The 15,114-nt window shown below is 58.5% G+C and overlaps 1 protein-coding gene across 1 annotated transcript in view; it reads right to left on the reverse strand.

The window, feature by feature from the left end:
- ESPN (espin) overlaps nt 1-8,899 on the reverse strand; it is a 32,818-nt gene extending 23,919 nt beyond the window's left edge. Inside the window, exons 1-2 of the mRNA XM_052654029.1 lie at nt 8,606-8,899; nt 4,926-5,119 (exon numbers count right to left, since the gene is read on the reverse strand). Coding sequence (XP_052509989.1) covers nt 4,926-5,119; nt 8,606-8,899 — 488 coding nt within the window. The remainder of the gene's footprint in view (nt 1-4,925; nt 5,120-8,605) is intronic.
- Nucleotides 8,900-15,114: the final 6,215 nt, after the last annotated feature.

Here is a 15,114-nt window from a genome sequence, read left to right on the forward strand (position 1 = left end):
AATGGGAATGACCCATTGCTGTTGTTCAGTCACTAAGTCATGTCTGACTCTTTGTGTCCCCATGGACTGTAGCCCACCAGGTCCCTCTGTCCTCCACTATCTCCCCGAGTCTGCTCAAATTCGTGTCCATTGAGCAAAACGTGATCCACTGGAGAAGGAAATGGCAACCCATTTCAGTATTCTTGAAGTGGGTTGACCTGAGCAAAGGCCAGAGGTCAGAGGGCACCGGCCTGCTGCAGGAGCAGTAAGGAAACCCAAGAGACAGAGCAGAGTTGGTGATTAGGGAGCAGCTGCAGGTGAGGCGTGGGGGGTCCAGAGTGAGGAGAGCTTCTGGGCTGCTACAGGACGTGGCCTTCCCTATCAGTGATGGAGAAGCCTGTGGCCTGACCAGGGATCTGATCTGTGGTCTCAAAGGTGGGTAAAGGTAGACAGGAAGAGGGCAGAGAGGCCACTTTGGGCCTGGGTGCCATGACAGGCTTGGATCAGGAGTTACCTGTGAGGCATGATTCCATCAGGTCCCTCCTTTCTCAGAGCCTCCCGACCTGGGTCAGTGTCCCCAGTGTGCCAGTGTGGGCTCCCCCAGGCTCCGTTGCCCAGGGAATCTCAATACATACAAGGGCAGACCAGGGAGTGGTAATTGAGAGTGAACGCACCCCACTGCCTGTGGTAGAAACAGATGCCTGTCAGGGAACAGCAGCCCCAGTCCCAAGCAAAGGCCCCCAGCCTTCTAAGGGGGAGCTGAGCCATAGGTCTGGGGCTCCCTAGTATGTGAGCAGCTGAGGCTTCTTGCTTGAGGTCAGGGCTGCCTGAACCTTCCAGCTAGACAGGGCTCTAGGAGCAGCCAGCTTCCACGAAACTCAGCACTACAGAAGGAAAACAGGCATCCCAGATGAACATGAAAGGCCCTAAAGATTGGCGCCCGGGCCAGGAGTGGGAAACTCAAGCTCCAATACTCTGGCCACCTGATGTGAACAGCCGACTCACTTCCCCGATGCTGGGAAAGATTGAAAGCAAAAGGAGAAGGGGGCGGCAGAGGATGAGATGGTTGGATGGCATCAACAACTCAGTGGACATGAGTTTGAACAAGGAGATAGTGAAGGACAGGGAAGCCTGGCAAGCTGCAGTTCATGGGGTTGCAAAGAGTCAGGCATGACTGAGCGACTGGACAACAACAGGAGGGGGAGACAGACCCAGAGAGGAGGTGCAGCTTGGTCAAGGCCACACAGGGAGCCAGTGGGACCCCGGCCGGTCATCAGCCCCTCAGAGACACCATTTCTGTATCTACAGCCCCATGAGGCAAGGGCATTTGTTTGGTTCACTGATGTGCCCTGGGCACTTGGCCCAGAGCAGATGCTCAATAAATATGAGTTGGATGAGGGGACTTCCTTGGTGGTTCAGTGGCTAGGACTAAACACAGTCCTAATGCAGGTGGGCTGGGTTCAAGCCCTGATAGGGGAACTAGATCCCACGTGCCACAACTAAGGGTTCACATGCCGCAACTAAAACCATTATGCGTACGGCAACTAAGACCTGGCATGGCCAAGTACATACATAAGTAAAAATAAATAAATATTTTTTAAAGGGATACTTAAGGACTTCAGGAAGGTCATGTACACACTGCTATATTTAAAATGGATAACCAGCAAAGACCTATTGTACAGCACATGGAACTCTGCTCAATGTTATGTGCCAGCCTGGATAGGAGCAGTGGGGTTTGGGGGAGAATGGATACATGTCTATGTATGGCTGACTCCTTTCGCTGTTCACCTGAAACTACCACAACATTGTTAATCGGCTATACCCCAATACAAAATGCTTTTGGTGTTTAAAAAAATTAAAATTAAATAAAAAATATAAGCCACTAGTTACACGAGTCTGTCTGTAAAATGGGCTGATTATAGAGCTACTGCCCAGGGTGAGGCTCAGACGGCTGCTTCGTGTCAGACCCCTGCAGGCACTCAGCAGGAGGGAGCTGGTTAGAAATCTTTGGGCAGACTGGTTTTCTGGCTCTCCATGACTGGTAGACCATGGCAGGGCCCCAGGGGGAAGACAAGGCCTGGAGCCCTGCCCGCCCCCTACTCCCCCCAGCTTTGATTCTCAGGCCTAAGCATCCCAGCAGAGCCCAGGGCTCTCTTCTTGTTACTCAAGCCCCCGGCGAGCACACGGCTGAGACAGAGTAAGCATGAGACAGTTCCTGAGCCCCAAGATGCTACCGCCAGGATGGTCAAGAGCTCTGAGGGCTACCTGGTCCTCATCCCCTCTGTGGTCCCCCTCCACCAGACACTAGTGCCCTTCGCCAGGAGAGCTGACCCTCCTGACTCCATCTCCCTCAGACCTAGGGCCTGGGACAGCTCCGGCCCAGTTCCAGCCAGCCCCCATGCCGGCCGCTTAAGAACTCTTTCCCCAGGGGGCCCAGAGGGAAGGTCCCACCCCAGCGGCCGCTGAGTCGCGGTGGCAATTCCTCTTCCTCCGGGAGGACTTGCCCAGTGGACTGGGAAAGATTGGAGGAGGGGTGGGGGGGTATGGGCCATTCCCGCACTCTCCAGTCTTTCCCAGTGCCCCTAGGCGCAGCCCATCTTTGGCCAGGCCCTCCCCTGAGGCCTTCCAGCCCTCCTGCTCCTCTGCAGCATGTCAGAGCAGCCATGGCTCACGGCTGCCCACAGCCTCCTGCCCAGGATCAAGTTTCCCACTCAGTAGCAGCTCTTCCTCCCTCACCTGCCGCCAGGGAGAGCTGAGCCCTGGTGAATAATTCACAGCGTTTCACAGCAGGCTCATGAGAGCAGAGCCCAGGTGGCCTCCCCCAGAGCCAGGCTCCCTGGGTCCCTGGACTGCACCCTGCAGCCTGCCGCAGCCTGGGCCTCTGCCCCTCCCCAGCCCCCCAACTCTTGCCCTGGGGTCCCCAGCCTTGGGGAGCAGGAGTCTCTACCTCTGAGTAAGGAGTGGGTGCCAGGCCCCAAGTCCTCCAGCCAGCAGGCCCCACCTCAATTTCTAGCCCTCTCCCCCTACCTGAGCCCAGCCCAACAGTCACAGAAAAGTACCTCCTTATCAGCCAAGCCACACATCACTGTGGGAACACAGCCCCAGGCCTCTGTCCACTTCCTTGAGATTCACTGGGGGCTGGTGGCTCATCGGTCCAGGCCATCTGGCCAGAGAGAGGGTGCCAGGGCCCAATCACAGCCAGCCTCACTGCATGGCCTGGGAGGGCTCAGGGTCCCTCAGGCCCAGAGTCTGCCAGGGTGCCCCCAGCATAGCCTGAGCCTTGCTAAGGCTGCAACCCCAGCCCGTGGAGGCTTGTCCTAAGCCCCAGACTTCTCCATGAGGATGGGCCCAGGGGCCAGCCTAGGGCTTCACCGCCACCTCCATCAGTTCTTCCGGGGTGTGGGCCCAGAGGTCCTCAGTGCACACCACTGGAGCTAAGTTGGCACTGCCATCAAACTGGCTTCCTGGGACCCACCGTGTGCGATGGGGGAGGCTGGCAGGTGTGAGAGGATGACCACAGCCTGTCTCTCCCCTCTCGGGACCTCCGTGTTGGGTGAGGGGGTGGGGTGAGAACCACCGAGGTGGGGACAGACACAGGTGCAGCACTCCAGTCCTTACCTGGGAGTCTATCAGGGAGTCTGGGACCAGCCCCCAGGGGTGCTGACGGCTGCAGGGTGGGAGCCAACACCCGAGGGTGCCTGGGGCACTCCTCCTTGAAATCCCACTGATTTTGATGTGACCCAGACCCTGGGTTGTCTGGAGGAGGAGGGTTCACTCCAAAGTGGTACCCAGTGGCTTCTGGTGGGGATGGCTGTGAGACCTTTGCCCCGCAAGGTGCACCTGCTGGTCTCCCATTAACCAAACCAGGCACCCTTGCTTAGCAAGAACAAGCCAGGCCCAGCCATCCTGGGCCCAGCCTGGAGGCTTTCAGCTACTCCACCTGCACACCATGTGCCTCTGCCCGAGGGGCTGCCCACTGGAGCCACCCTGCCACCCGGCTGTGGAGCCAGCCTGGCCTCCTGCCTGCTCCCTGGTGGGCAGTGGCCACCCCACCCCCTCACCCTCAGGGATGAGGACAGGCCGTCCCACCTTGTAGCTCTCAACCTGAGGCTGGGTCCTTTGTCTCCACTTATTTCCCAGGTGTCCCCTTGAACTGACAAAAGTCACCAGTCAGAGCTCCCACCTCAGGTCCCAGGGTCACTGGTGTCCCACTCCCTCTGGGTCTGGGTGGTATCCTCCCCCGGGACCCCTGCTTCCCTCCAGGTACACCTAAGACCTGGCTCCCTCCTCCCCAGGAACTCCATGACTCCCAGGATCTATACTGAACCCCATTCTTCTGCACCCCCACCCCACCCTGGGGTGCACCTAGCCTATGGCTCAGCTGCTTTCTCTGATCAGCCGCTTGCCCAGCGCCTCAGGGGGTTTGAGAGCCATACCCCCCTGGTTAGTGGGAATGAGCTACTGGCCACAGGGGAGGACAAGCTGCTCTGTGATAGGCCAGGAGGCAGGGCGAGGGTCTGGGCAAGGGGCTACCTCCCTTCACTCTGGATAGCAGCCGTGGCTCCTCCTTCTTGACTAGAGTCTAGGAGCTGCCCCTATGCCCCATTTAGATCAGTCTTGCAAATTAACCCAGGCCAGAGCTAGAGGGACACCTGCTGCAGGCTGGTAAGGATCCTGGGGAGGGGAACTTGTCTGTATGGCCATCTCCAGAGCTGGGGTGGGCTGGGGAGGATCTGCCTGCGGGGCTTGAGGCTTGTGGCTGTGGGCAGCCCACCAGGAGGGGACAATTATCAGCTTGCGTAGGCGCGGTCTCTGGCCAGGCCCCTGGCCATGGGATGGCCCAGAAGCAGTCATTCCCCTGGGATGCTGGAGAGGGAGACAACCTCAGGTATCCCCCAGAGCCCCCGCCAGCCCACCCAGAGCCCCCTGGATAAGAGGGTCCTTACTCAGAGTGGGACCTGATGAGAAGTCTCAGGGAGGGGAAGTCTCCTTTGGCGGCGGCATAGTGAACAGGCAGGGCGCCTGTGTCTGTGGCCATGGTGGGGTTCCCACCGCCGTGACGCAGCAGCCAGTTCACCACCTCGGGGTGGCCAAAGCGGGCAGCCAGATGCAGGACTGTGGCACCAGAATTGTCTCTGTCCTGTGGGAGGAGACCTCGTTAGTCCTGAGCCTGGTCCTGCCTCACTCAGACCACTTCCTGCATCCCACCAGCCACCAGGGCCCCTCTGTCCTCCGGCGCCTGACTGGCCCCCTCTGAATCTCAGTCCTCAGGGAAGCACCACGTCTTGCATGCTGGGCTCTCAGGACATGGCACCTGTCACTGTCCCAGCAGGAGCACCTGTCTGTCACCCAGATGCTCAGGGAATACCCAAAGGAGTCACTGGGTCAGGAAGCGTGGCTACTGGGCCTGCTCTCAGAGTGAGGAGGTACTCCTGCACCTAACCCTGCCCCTTCCCTCATCCCCCCTCGCCCTCCTCCTCCCCAAGTATCCCATAAAAAGAGGCCTCAGGGTTGATGTACCTCCAACACCCCAACCTCAGTGCAGAGAGCCGCCCACCCCAGCAGACTCCCTGCTCCCAGCCCCCAGGGAACAGGCTGTGTCCCTGTGGAGGAGGAAGCCTCTGGCTATTGGTGGGCAGGACCCAGGCAGTTAGCCAGTGGTGGTAGGTGTGGGCTAGAGGCAGCCCTGGGGAAGGGCTTGAACAAGATCCCCTCCCAGGCACTCCAAAGGAGACAGCCCAATGCCCTGGGCCCAGGAGTGCTGACAGCATCTTCTGTGAACATCCAGGTGTGTGTGTCTGTCATGGGAGGCGGTATGTGACCTGCAGGCCAAGGCGGGGAGACACGGAGAACCCAGGAGTCTGGACTCAGAGGCTCAGAGTTTTGGACAGTGGGCACTGGGTCTGGAACAGAACGAGCTCCCAGCACCAAGCACGTGGGATGCTGGAGAGGTAGAAAGGGAGCCCGGCAGGGGCACGGGGAGTGGGGTGGGGCAGCGGTGGAGGCAGGCACTGTGGGAACAGGTGTGGCTGAGGCTTCGGGAACTGGAGAGACCCTGAGCTTAAAGAAGGTGCATCTCAGTTACGGGAGAACTGCTGAGGCTCCTCCAAGTGAAGAAGTGTTTGTTGCTTTAGTTGTGTCCAACTCTTTGCAACCCCATGGACTGTAGCCCGCCAGGTCCCTCTGTTCATGGGATTCTCCAGGCAAGAATACTGGAGTGGGTTGTTAGTCCCTTCTCCAGGGGATCTTCCTGACCCAGGTCTGCTATACTGCAGGCAGAATTTTTTACTATCTGAGCCACCAGGGAAGCCTCTAAGAAATGCAGGAAGTGAGGGGGCAAAGGAACAGGGCCCAGGGGCACGGTGGGGAGGTCACAGTCAGACTCTGGGGTTGGGGACAAACAGACTGGCTGATGGGCTAGAACACAGGCAGAGGAAGGGGAGGCAGAGAAACAGCCCACAGGAGGCAGAGGACGATGCTGAGAGGCCTCTGTGTGCGGAATGCCCACGGAGGACCAGAAGACTGGTTTAGTCTGTCCTCCTGAGCCCAGCAGCTTCCCTCATGGCTCAAACAGTACTAACACTCTGCCTGCAATGCAGGAGACCTGGGTTTGATCCCTGGGAGGGGAAGATCCCCTCGAGAAGGAAATAGCAACCCCGCTCTAGTATTCTTGTCTGGAGAATCCCATGGACAGAGGAGCCTGGAGGGCTACAGTGCATGCAACCACGGGGTTGCAAAGAGTCAGACGCAACTGAATAACTAACACACTTCCTGAGCCCAGCGGACAAAACTGGCTAGCAGTGACCTGGATAGGCCCACAGTGAAATATGCCCTGCACTCCAGCTCTTGAGAAAAACCCTCCTTCCCATTGGGCCTGGGGACAGTGGGCCTGAGAGTCCAGGGGATCCTGATGGCTCTGGGCCCCTGGGTGGGGGTGGAGAGGGAGGCCCCAGGAAGGAGAGGATCACAGGCCTGTGACCTGTCCCCAAGGTCTCAACAGCTCCAGAGGCCCCAGAAGCCTCACGTGCTGTGGCCTGCACCCTAAAGCTGCTTATCTCCCCAGGCTGAGCAGGGCCCAGGATCGAGGTCATCCTCCCGTACATACACACTTCCGCCCCCAGCACCCAAGCTGGCTGGGGCTAGAGGGCGGGGGACTTGATAAGCTGGGCACAAGGCCACCTGCTCCTCTACCTCCTCTCCAGTGGCTGGGGAGGCTTCCGGTCAAAGCTGGACACCGGAATCGGGGAGGCGTGCCACCTCCCCAAAGGGTGGGGAGGCGCCACACGCCAGGAACTCCTGATAGCAGAGCTGGCCGGGAGATAAGGGGCCTGGTCATCTTCCAGGAAGGGTGGGATGGGGGGCCTTGCCATCCTGAGGCTAAAAGGTGGGGGGAATGGGGCCTGGCTATCCCTACGGCACAGCCAGTCAGCTCAGAGTCGCCCCTGCTTCCTCTACTACAGCCAGTTAACATAGTGGTCTCTTGCTAAGAGGAAAATGAGTTCTGTCCCTCCATCCTTGGCTTTCCCCTGCAACCATAGGATCCTGCAAATTCTGAACCCAGCCTACAATCCTACAGGACCTGGCCCTGCTGGCTCCTCCCTGCCTCATCCCACTTCAGACATGCTCACCTCTTTGCTGTCCCGTCTCAGGACAGAATGTGTCCCCCTCAGGGCTTTGTACTTCCTGCTCCTTGTGCTCGGAATTCTCAGGTCATCACCTGGCCACTTCTTCCCCATCAGCCAAAACTTCCTTCCGAGGTCACCCCTCGGAGGGGCCTTCTCTGACCACCTTGCCCAAGCAGCTCCCCGATGCTCCCCCTACATGGCCTAGCAGTACCTGGTGGTACCTGGCTTACTCTCTAACCTGTGTGTTTGCTGTTCAGTGTCCTGATGGACTGGCAGTTCCAGGGGATCGGGAGCACACCTGGACCCCAGGCCTAGACCCTGCTGGATGCTCTTGTTTCTGCCAGGACTGAGCAGGAAAGCTACACACCAGACCTGAGCTGCTTCCTTTACGTCCCACTCAGGAGAGGCCAGACTGGCTGATACCAGCCCTGTGGCCACTGAGTGAGACCAGGTGGGGTCTCAGGGCAGGAAGACTCAGGCTAAGCTGAAGAAGCTGGGAAGTGGGAAGGTGCTGATGTCCTGGGATCCGCTCAGATCCTGGGAAGGACCCCATTTACCAACTCCCCCCCTCCTTAGGGAAACATGCAACTCAACCAGAGGTAGGCTGCAAGATTTTGTGCACCACCCTTCCCAGACCTGATCCTGAAGGACATGGGCTTCTGCCTCCAGGCCCTTTGTTCCCCCCGCCCACTCTCCAGGACTCCCTGGATCAGTGCGTTTCCCACACCCTCACCTTAAATGCTATCCTGGTCGAGCCCAACTCCATTCTGGTTTATCACCTGGTAATCTTCTAGGTGGTGGCCAGGGCTTGCCAGAGCATCTGCTCGGGTACTCTCAACCCAGGAGCCCACCCTGCCCCAAGTCCTTTGGAGGGAACTCCAAATCAGGCTTGGCTCCGCGGTGCCCCAAACCATCCATCCTTGAGCCACGAGGGCTCCAGGCCAGAACTCCTTCCTGGGGAGGAAGCCCCCTCGGGGGCCCAGTGAGCGGCGCAAACTCACATGCACTCCGCAGCCTCCCTGTGAGAGCAGCCACTGCAGGCAGGCGAGGTGACCAGTGGCGGCGGCGTCGTGGGCCGGCGTGGCGCCGTTGCGCGCGCGGGCAGCAGCGGGCAGACCGGCCTCCTCCACCAGGAAGCGCAGACAGTGCAACTTGCCGGCTCGGGCAGCGTGGTGCACCGGCAGCGCGTCCAGCGGGTCGCGCAGCGAGGGCTCCAGCAGGCGGGCGGCGTGCAGGGACCGCAGCACGTCCAGGTCGCCCTGGCGCGCCGCCTGCAGCGCCTGCTCCAGGGCCATGGTGCCGCCTGCGGCGCCGCGACCTGGGCTCAGCGCGTCCCTCGAGACGCCATACAGGGAGAGCCGGCGGCCGGGCCGTCTGGGCCTGCGGGTCGGGAGGCGGAGCGGCTGCCGGCCCGGCCTCTGTCCCGCGTTGCCTCGCCGGCTCAGCTCGGCCTCCGCCGCGCTCTGGGGCAGGGGGCACCCGCGGCGCCCGGCTTAAGGCTCAGGCCTGCCCCCGCCCCCGCCCCGCCCCGCCCCCGACTCCGCCTCCGCTCCGAGCGCCCGACTGCGGCCACAGGGGCGGTGCGCCCAGGGACTTCTCTCCTAATTTATTATACCTCCGGTCAGAACCGAGAACCCAGAGGGTGATCAGACCGGGTTCGAATTCGAGAGCCGTCCAGAGCGTCCAGACGAACTCATTCATCAATCCCGTGCCAGATGGAGGCGCTGGGGACACAAGCCAGCAAACAGTGACCGTGTGATCAGAAAAGGAAAACGGGGAGCTAGGGAGTGAGTTGTGGAGGCCACGTGGGCAGCCGGGGAAGGGCCATCTGGGAAGGGGCGGTGGGCTGGGCTTTATTCGAAGGCGCACAGAGGAAAGCCCCAGGCGTGAGAGACTTGGGGAGCAAGGGCCATGCACCAGGAACCGGCCTAAAAAGTCCTTAAGGAGTTTTGGGTCTATGCCTTGGAGGGTGGGACGGGTGCTGGGTCCTCAGCCTTTCTGGGTCCCCCAGACCCTGATAACTGTCCTCAGATTTCAGATTTCCCAAGGAAGGGTGAGAAAGAAGGGGAAAAAGATGAAGGCCTGGCGTACTCTGGTTTCCAGTCCTAGAGACCCTGGGCTCAGAGACCCTGGGCTCAGAGAGCGCCCAGATCTACCCTCTGGGGTGGGGGAGTCAACTGTGAGCTTGGGGCCCTGAGGCTGCCAAATAAAGAGAGACAGAGAAGCAGGCTGCAAGGGCTGGGGAGAGGGAGGGGGCGGGCACAGGGGAGGCACTCCAGAGCAGTCACCCGGGGAGCAGGCCTGGGACTCCTCTGCAAGGGTGCAGGATGGCTCTGGGAGGGCAGTGGGCCAGGAGAGCACAGGTACACCAATCTGCCCACCTGCTTGGCCAGAAGCCCTTCGTGGGAGCTGGAGGGAGGCCCTGCGGGCTGGACAGGAGAAAGAACTGCTGGAAGACGGGGCTGTGTAGCTGTGAGAACTCAGTCAGCACACCCGGCGACCTTGAAACATCCAGTGTCCTTCCTCCCGATGGGACTGACCCTTCCTCACCACCTCCCCACTGGAGCCCTGCGAGTGCTCTGCCAGGGGCTGTTTTACCCAATGGCTAGTGGGACAGGCACAGGATGGTGCTGGAAATGCCTAGAGTGAAGGGGCCTCCAGGAAGAGGTGTGTGTGTATGTGTGTGTTTTAGTTGCTCAGTTGTGTTCAACTCTTTGTGACCCCATGGATTGCACCACGCCAGGCTTCCCTGTCCATCACCAACTCCCAAAGCTTGCTCAAACTCACGTCCATTGAGTTGATGATGCCATCCAACCATCTCATCCTCAGTTGTCCCTTTCTCCTACTGCCTTCAATCTTTCCCAGCATCAGGATCTTTTCCAGTGAGTCAGTTCTTCTCATCAGGTGGCCAAAGTATTGGAGCTTCAGCTTCAGCATCAGTCCTCCTAATGAATATTCAGGACTGATTTCCTTCAAAATGGACTGGTTGGATCTCTTTGCAGTCCAAGGGATTCTCAAGAGTCTTCTCCAACACCACAGTTCAAAAGCATCAGTTCTTCGGTGCTCAGTTTTCTTTATGGTCCAACTCTCACATCTGTACATGACTACTGGAAAAGCCATAGCTTTGACTCGACAGACCTTTGTCGACAAAGTAATGCCTGCTTTTTAATAAACAGTAGGTGTGCAATTACCTGGGGCTACCACTAGGTGGCGCCACATGCAGTGGACTTTGAGTGTCATGAGCTTAGTCGCTCAGTCCTGTCCAACTCTTTGCGATCCCATGGACTGTAGCGCACCAGGCTCCTCTGTCCATGGGGACTCTCCAGGCAAGAATACTGGAGTGTGTTTCCATGCCCTCTTCGGGGGCATATTCCCAACCCAGGGATCAAACCCAGGTCTCTTGCCTTGCAGGCGGATTCTTTACCATCTGAGCCACATGGTACCCTCCTAAACTGGATCTTCTGGGCCTCAGTGGCCATCTGGGTTTCTAGCCACTACCACCACACCAGACCCACTTCACTCCCCCATGGGACCTGTGACTGCTGGGGTCTAGGACCCTTACCCAGTGGTTTTCAGACCAGGGGAGGGAGGAGCCTTAGCCTGGCAGCGTCAGCGATTCAGTTGGCACTTGGTGCCTGCTAGAGCAGCCCTCCTATAGCCTACACAGTGGCAAGTGTACCCTGAGTGTTAGGGGTACTTTGAGGACAAAGAACTAAAGTGGATTCTCTTTTCTGGGGGGTGTACACCACACGGCATGCAGGATCTTCCCCAACCAGGGAACGAACTCATGCCCCCTGCATTGAGAACACAGAGTCTTAACGACTAGATCACCAGTGAAGCCTGTAAAATAGCTTATCTTGAAGGTCCCTCCCTGTGCTTTCTCCATTAAAAAAAAAAAATCCCTGCAATTCTTATCCTTCCTTCCAAGTGGCCCCCCATTCCTGGACATTCTCATCTATCACATGGTTTTGTCATTCTGGGGATCAGATCACAGTGATGTGCTGCTGTTATGGCACTGGTCAAGGCAGAAGAGCTGTCCCTCCCACTGCCCATAAGGACTCCTCCATAGGAGTCACCTGTGAGCACCCATCCTCGCTGACCATCTTCTCAGACTCCTTTCTGAGGATGCCACTCAAAGTCAAGCTGAGATACAGGCCTTCTCTGTCCTTTCTGGGCTGCACTGTGTCCACTGGATCCTCCCAAGCATCCCTAGAGAGCCCATAACCAGCAAGAACACATTTTTGGAAGACCTAACACTTATCAGGCATCATGCCAAGCTTCATATGCATATTTAATCCCACAGGGATGCTATGAGAAAGGCACAACACTACGCCCATTTTACAGCTGAGAAAACTGAGGCACATGGAGATTCTTTTTGTTTTGCTTATTGTTTTGGATTTTAACTTAATTATAATTTTTAAATTTATATTTGGCTGCAGCAGGTCTTTGTTGTGGCACACAGACTTTCTCCAGTTGTGGTGCACTGGCTTCTCATTGCCATGGCTTCTCTGGTTGCAGAGCACAGGCTTTAGGATCATGGGCTTCAGTGGACATGGCACACGGGCCTGCCTGCTCCATGGCATGCAGGGTCTTCCCAGACCAGGGATCGAACCCATATCCCCTATGTTGGCAGATGGATTCTCATCCACTGGACCACCAGTCCTTGCTTTTTATTTTATCTTGCTCGAGGTGACACAAACAGTAAGGGGGAAAGCTCAGAGGCAGATGCTCCTGTGCCCTTCCTTCTTCCCTCTGCCCCTGAAGTTCCCTCCGCCCAGAGCACCTCCAGTGTCCCCCAGATATCAGTCCTTCCAGTGTCCCTCCAGATATCAGTTTAGGGGCTCCCTCCCCCACCTGGAGATTCTTCTGCTGGGATCAGGCATCTGCCCATCCCAGTTACTTGGAAAACAGCTGTTCAGACCCCTCTCCCCACTCAAGGGCAGGGACTCAGGTGAAATGTGTCCCCACTGTACCCTAGAGTGGTCTCAGCTTCCTTAAAGACTGCATCCCCGAATTCTGTCCACTGGGTTATCTTACCTAAGTTCCCTTGCTTATAAATGACTCCTTCCTCCAGATAAACCAGCAAATCCCCCAGAACTCTTCTGATGAAGGGAACAGCCATGGGGGACTAGAGGAGGGACTTTAAAATCTGGGGTAGGGACTTCCCTGGTGGTCCAGTGGTTAAGAATCTTGCTGCCAAGGTAGGGGACACAGGTTTGATCCCTAGTCCAGTAAGATCCCACATGCTGCATAGCAACTGAGCCCATGTGCCTGCCACAATTACTGAGCCTGTGGTCTAGAGCCCAGGAGTTGAAGCTGCAGAGCCCACGTGCCACAACTACCGAAGCCTGCAGATTCTAGAGCCTGTGCTCCGCTATGAGAGAAGCCATGGTAATGAGAAGCCCATGTACCCCAACTAGAGAGTAGCCTCCACTTGCCACAACCAGAGAAAGCTCACACAGCCATGAAGATCCAGTGCAGCCAAAAATAAATAAACAAACACAATTAAAAAGAAAAGGTTAGAAAACAAACAAAACAAAACTAGGGTGACTGGAATTTCCTCGCAGTCCAGTGATTAGGGCTCTGTGCTTCCACTTCAGGAAGAATGGATTCGATCCTAGGTTGGAGATCTAAGATCCTGCAGCTGCAGGACATAAATAAATAAATAAATAGTTACCGTGAAAGTCGCTCAGTCGTGTACGACTATTTATGATCCCATGGACTGGAGTGGGTAGCCTTTCCCTTCTCCAAGGGATCTTCTCAACCCAGGGATTGAAACCAGGTCTCCCACATTGCAGGTGGATTCTTCACCAGCTGAGCCACATGGGAAGCCCAAACAAATAAAATTTGGGGGTAAATGAAAAGGGAGTTTTCTCCCCCACCCTTTAGGCTTCAAAATGGTGGTCCACAGACACGGACAGGGCTGTTCTAGGAAGAACCTTCTTCCCCAGGAGTCAGGTTCAGGGTCTCTCAGCCAGGATGCAGATGTTGGTGCGGGGAGGGGGGCTGTTGGTACAAAGAGGAATGTGCCAGGTGTGTGGCCCAGGTGTGGTAGGTGGGGATCAGTGAGGGATCCATGAGGTCCTTTTCTTTGAGCCCCTAAAGAATCATTAATGACCTGGGAGGAGACCTGCTCATAGGAGCTCTGAGCTCAACGACTGGAGGAGACAGTGGCTTAGGCATCCCCAGGCCCTACTTTGCTAACTATGCCGATTTACTCTAACAGCCAGGACAGTCATGGGGTGTAAAGGAGGTGAGAACCAAACGGCCCTTAGGGTATAGCATGTATTCCACACGTGGTAGTCAGTCAGGTCTGGGCAGCACGAGCTCCCCCACTCGCCAGGTTGCTCGTCCTTTTCCTGAATGGCCCGCTGCCCTCTCAAGCCCTGCGGGGGGAGCACGCGGCCTGGGAACTTCGGCCAAACGTCGAAGATGGGGCTCAGAGATGGGGGTTTGGTTGGTGGAGGGGATGGGCCCCCTCCAGCACCCGGGACAGCGCCGGTCGGCTCCACCCTGTGGTTCCTCCTCTCGGCCGGGGTCCGTGGGTCCAGCCCGCCCTCCTCCCGTGGGTCGGCCTGGCGGTCCGCCGTGATGACCGTTGCGCGGCCAGCCGGTTGAGGGCGGGCAGCCTCGAGCAGATGGGCGGGGGACGCCCAGCCAGTTTGCAGCAGCAACGGCCACGCGGCGCGGAGGCGGGCCCCGGGGCCGCTGGGGCCCGGGCGGGCAGGGAGAGACTGCGCCGAGGACCGCCCCGCCCCGCCCGTCACGTGAGCTCCGACTGTCCCGCGGGTGGGAGCCCGGAGGTGGAGCCAGTGAAATGAAAATGAGCTCTGAGTGCTCCTGGGTTGCCTCGTCTTCTCTGGGCCTCAGTTTCCCTATGCAAAACCGAGGACGAGGGTGTGGGGGCAGGTGGTCCCTAAGTCGGTGAGGGCCGGAGGACTCTACGGAGCCGCAGGGGGCTTGGTCCTGCCTGGCCAGTTTCCAGCCGTTGGAGCCGAAGCAAGTTGAGATCTCTTTCCGGGCCTCGGTCTCCCCTTCTAGCCCCGCAGGCCAACTGGTGGGGCGAGTCCCTCCCCGTAGTAGAAACCTGAGCTGAGTAGTAACTCCCTGACGCCGACGACTTGAGGGTCCCGCAGCCCCGGGTCCCCTGCCCAGGCCCAGGGCGGGGCTCAGAGGAGCCGCTGATCTCGAACGAGGGAAGGGCAGCGCTGGACAAGGAAGGGCAAGGGCCTGGCCCCAACCTCTTCCCTCCAGCCCACACACACCCCCGCAGGTGCTCTGGGAGGAAGGCGCCCCAGGCCCGCGCCCCAGGCCCGCGGCCCCGGCCCGCGCCCCCGCCGCAGATGGGACGCCAAGGCCTGGAGCGGGATCCCGGGGGCTCCGCCGTCCCCCCTCCCGCCCCCACCTCGCGCAGGAACAAAGGCGGAGGTGGGACCCACAGGCGGCCTGACTCCGCGGGGCGGGGCGGGGCGGGGCGGGCCCGCTGTCTCGTTAAAGCCGGGCTGCGGGC

This window comes from Budorcas taxicolor, chromosome 16 (genome assembly GCF_023091745.1).
Source record: "Budorcas taxicolor isolate Tak-1 chromosome 16, Takin1.1, whole genome shotgun sequence".
In the NCBI taxonomy this organism is placed as follows: Eukaryota; Metazoa; Chordata; class Mammalia; order Artiodactyla; family Bovidae; genus Budorcas; species Budorcas taxicolor.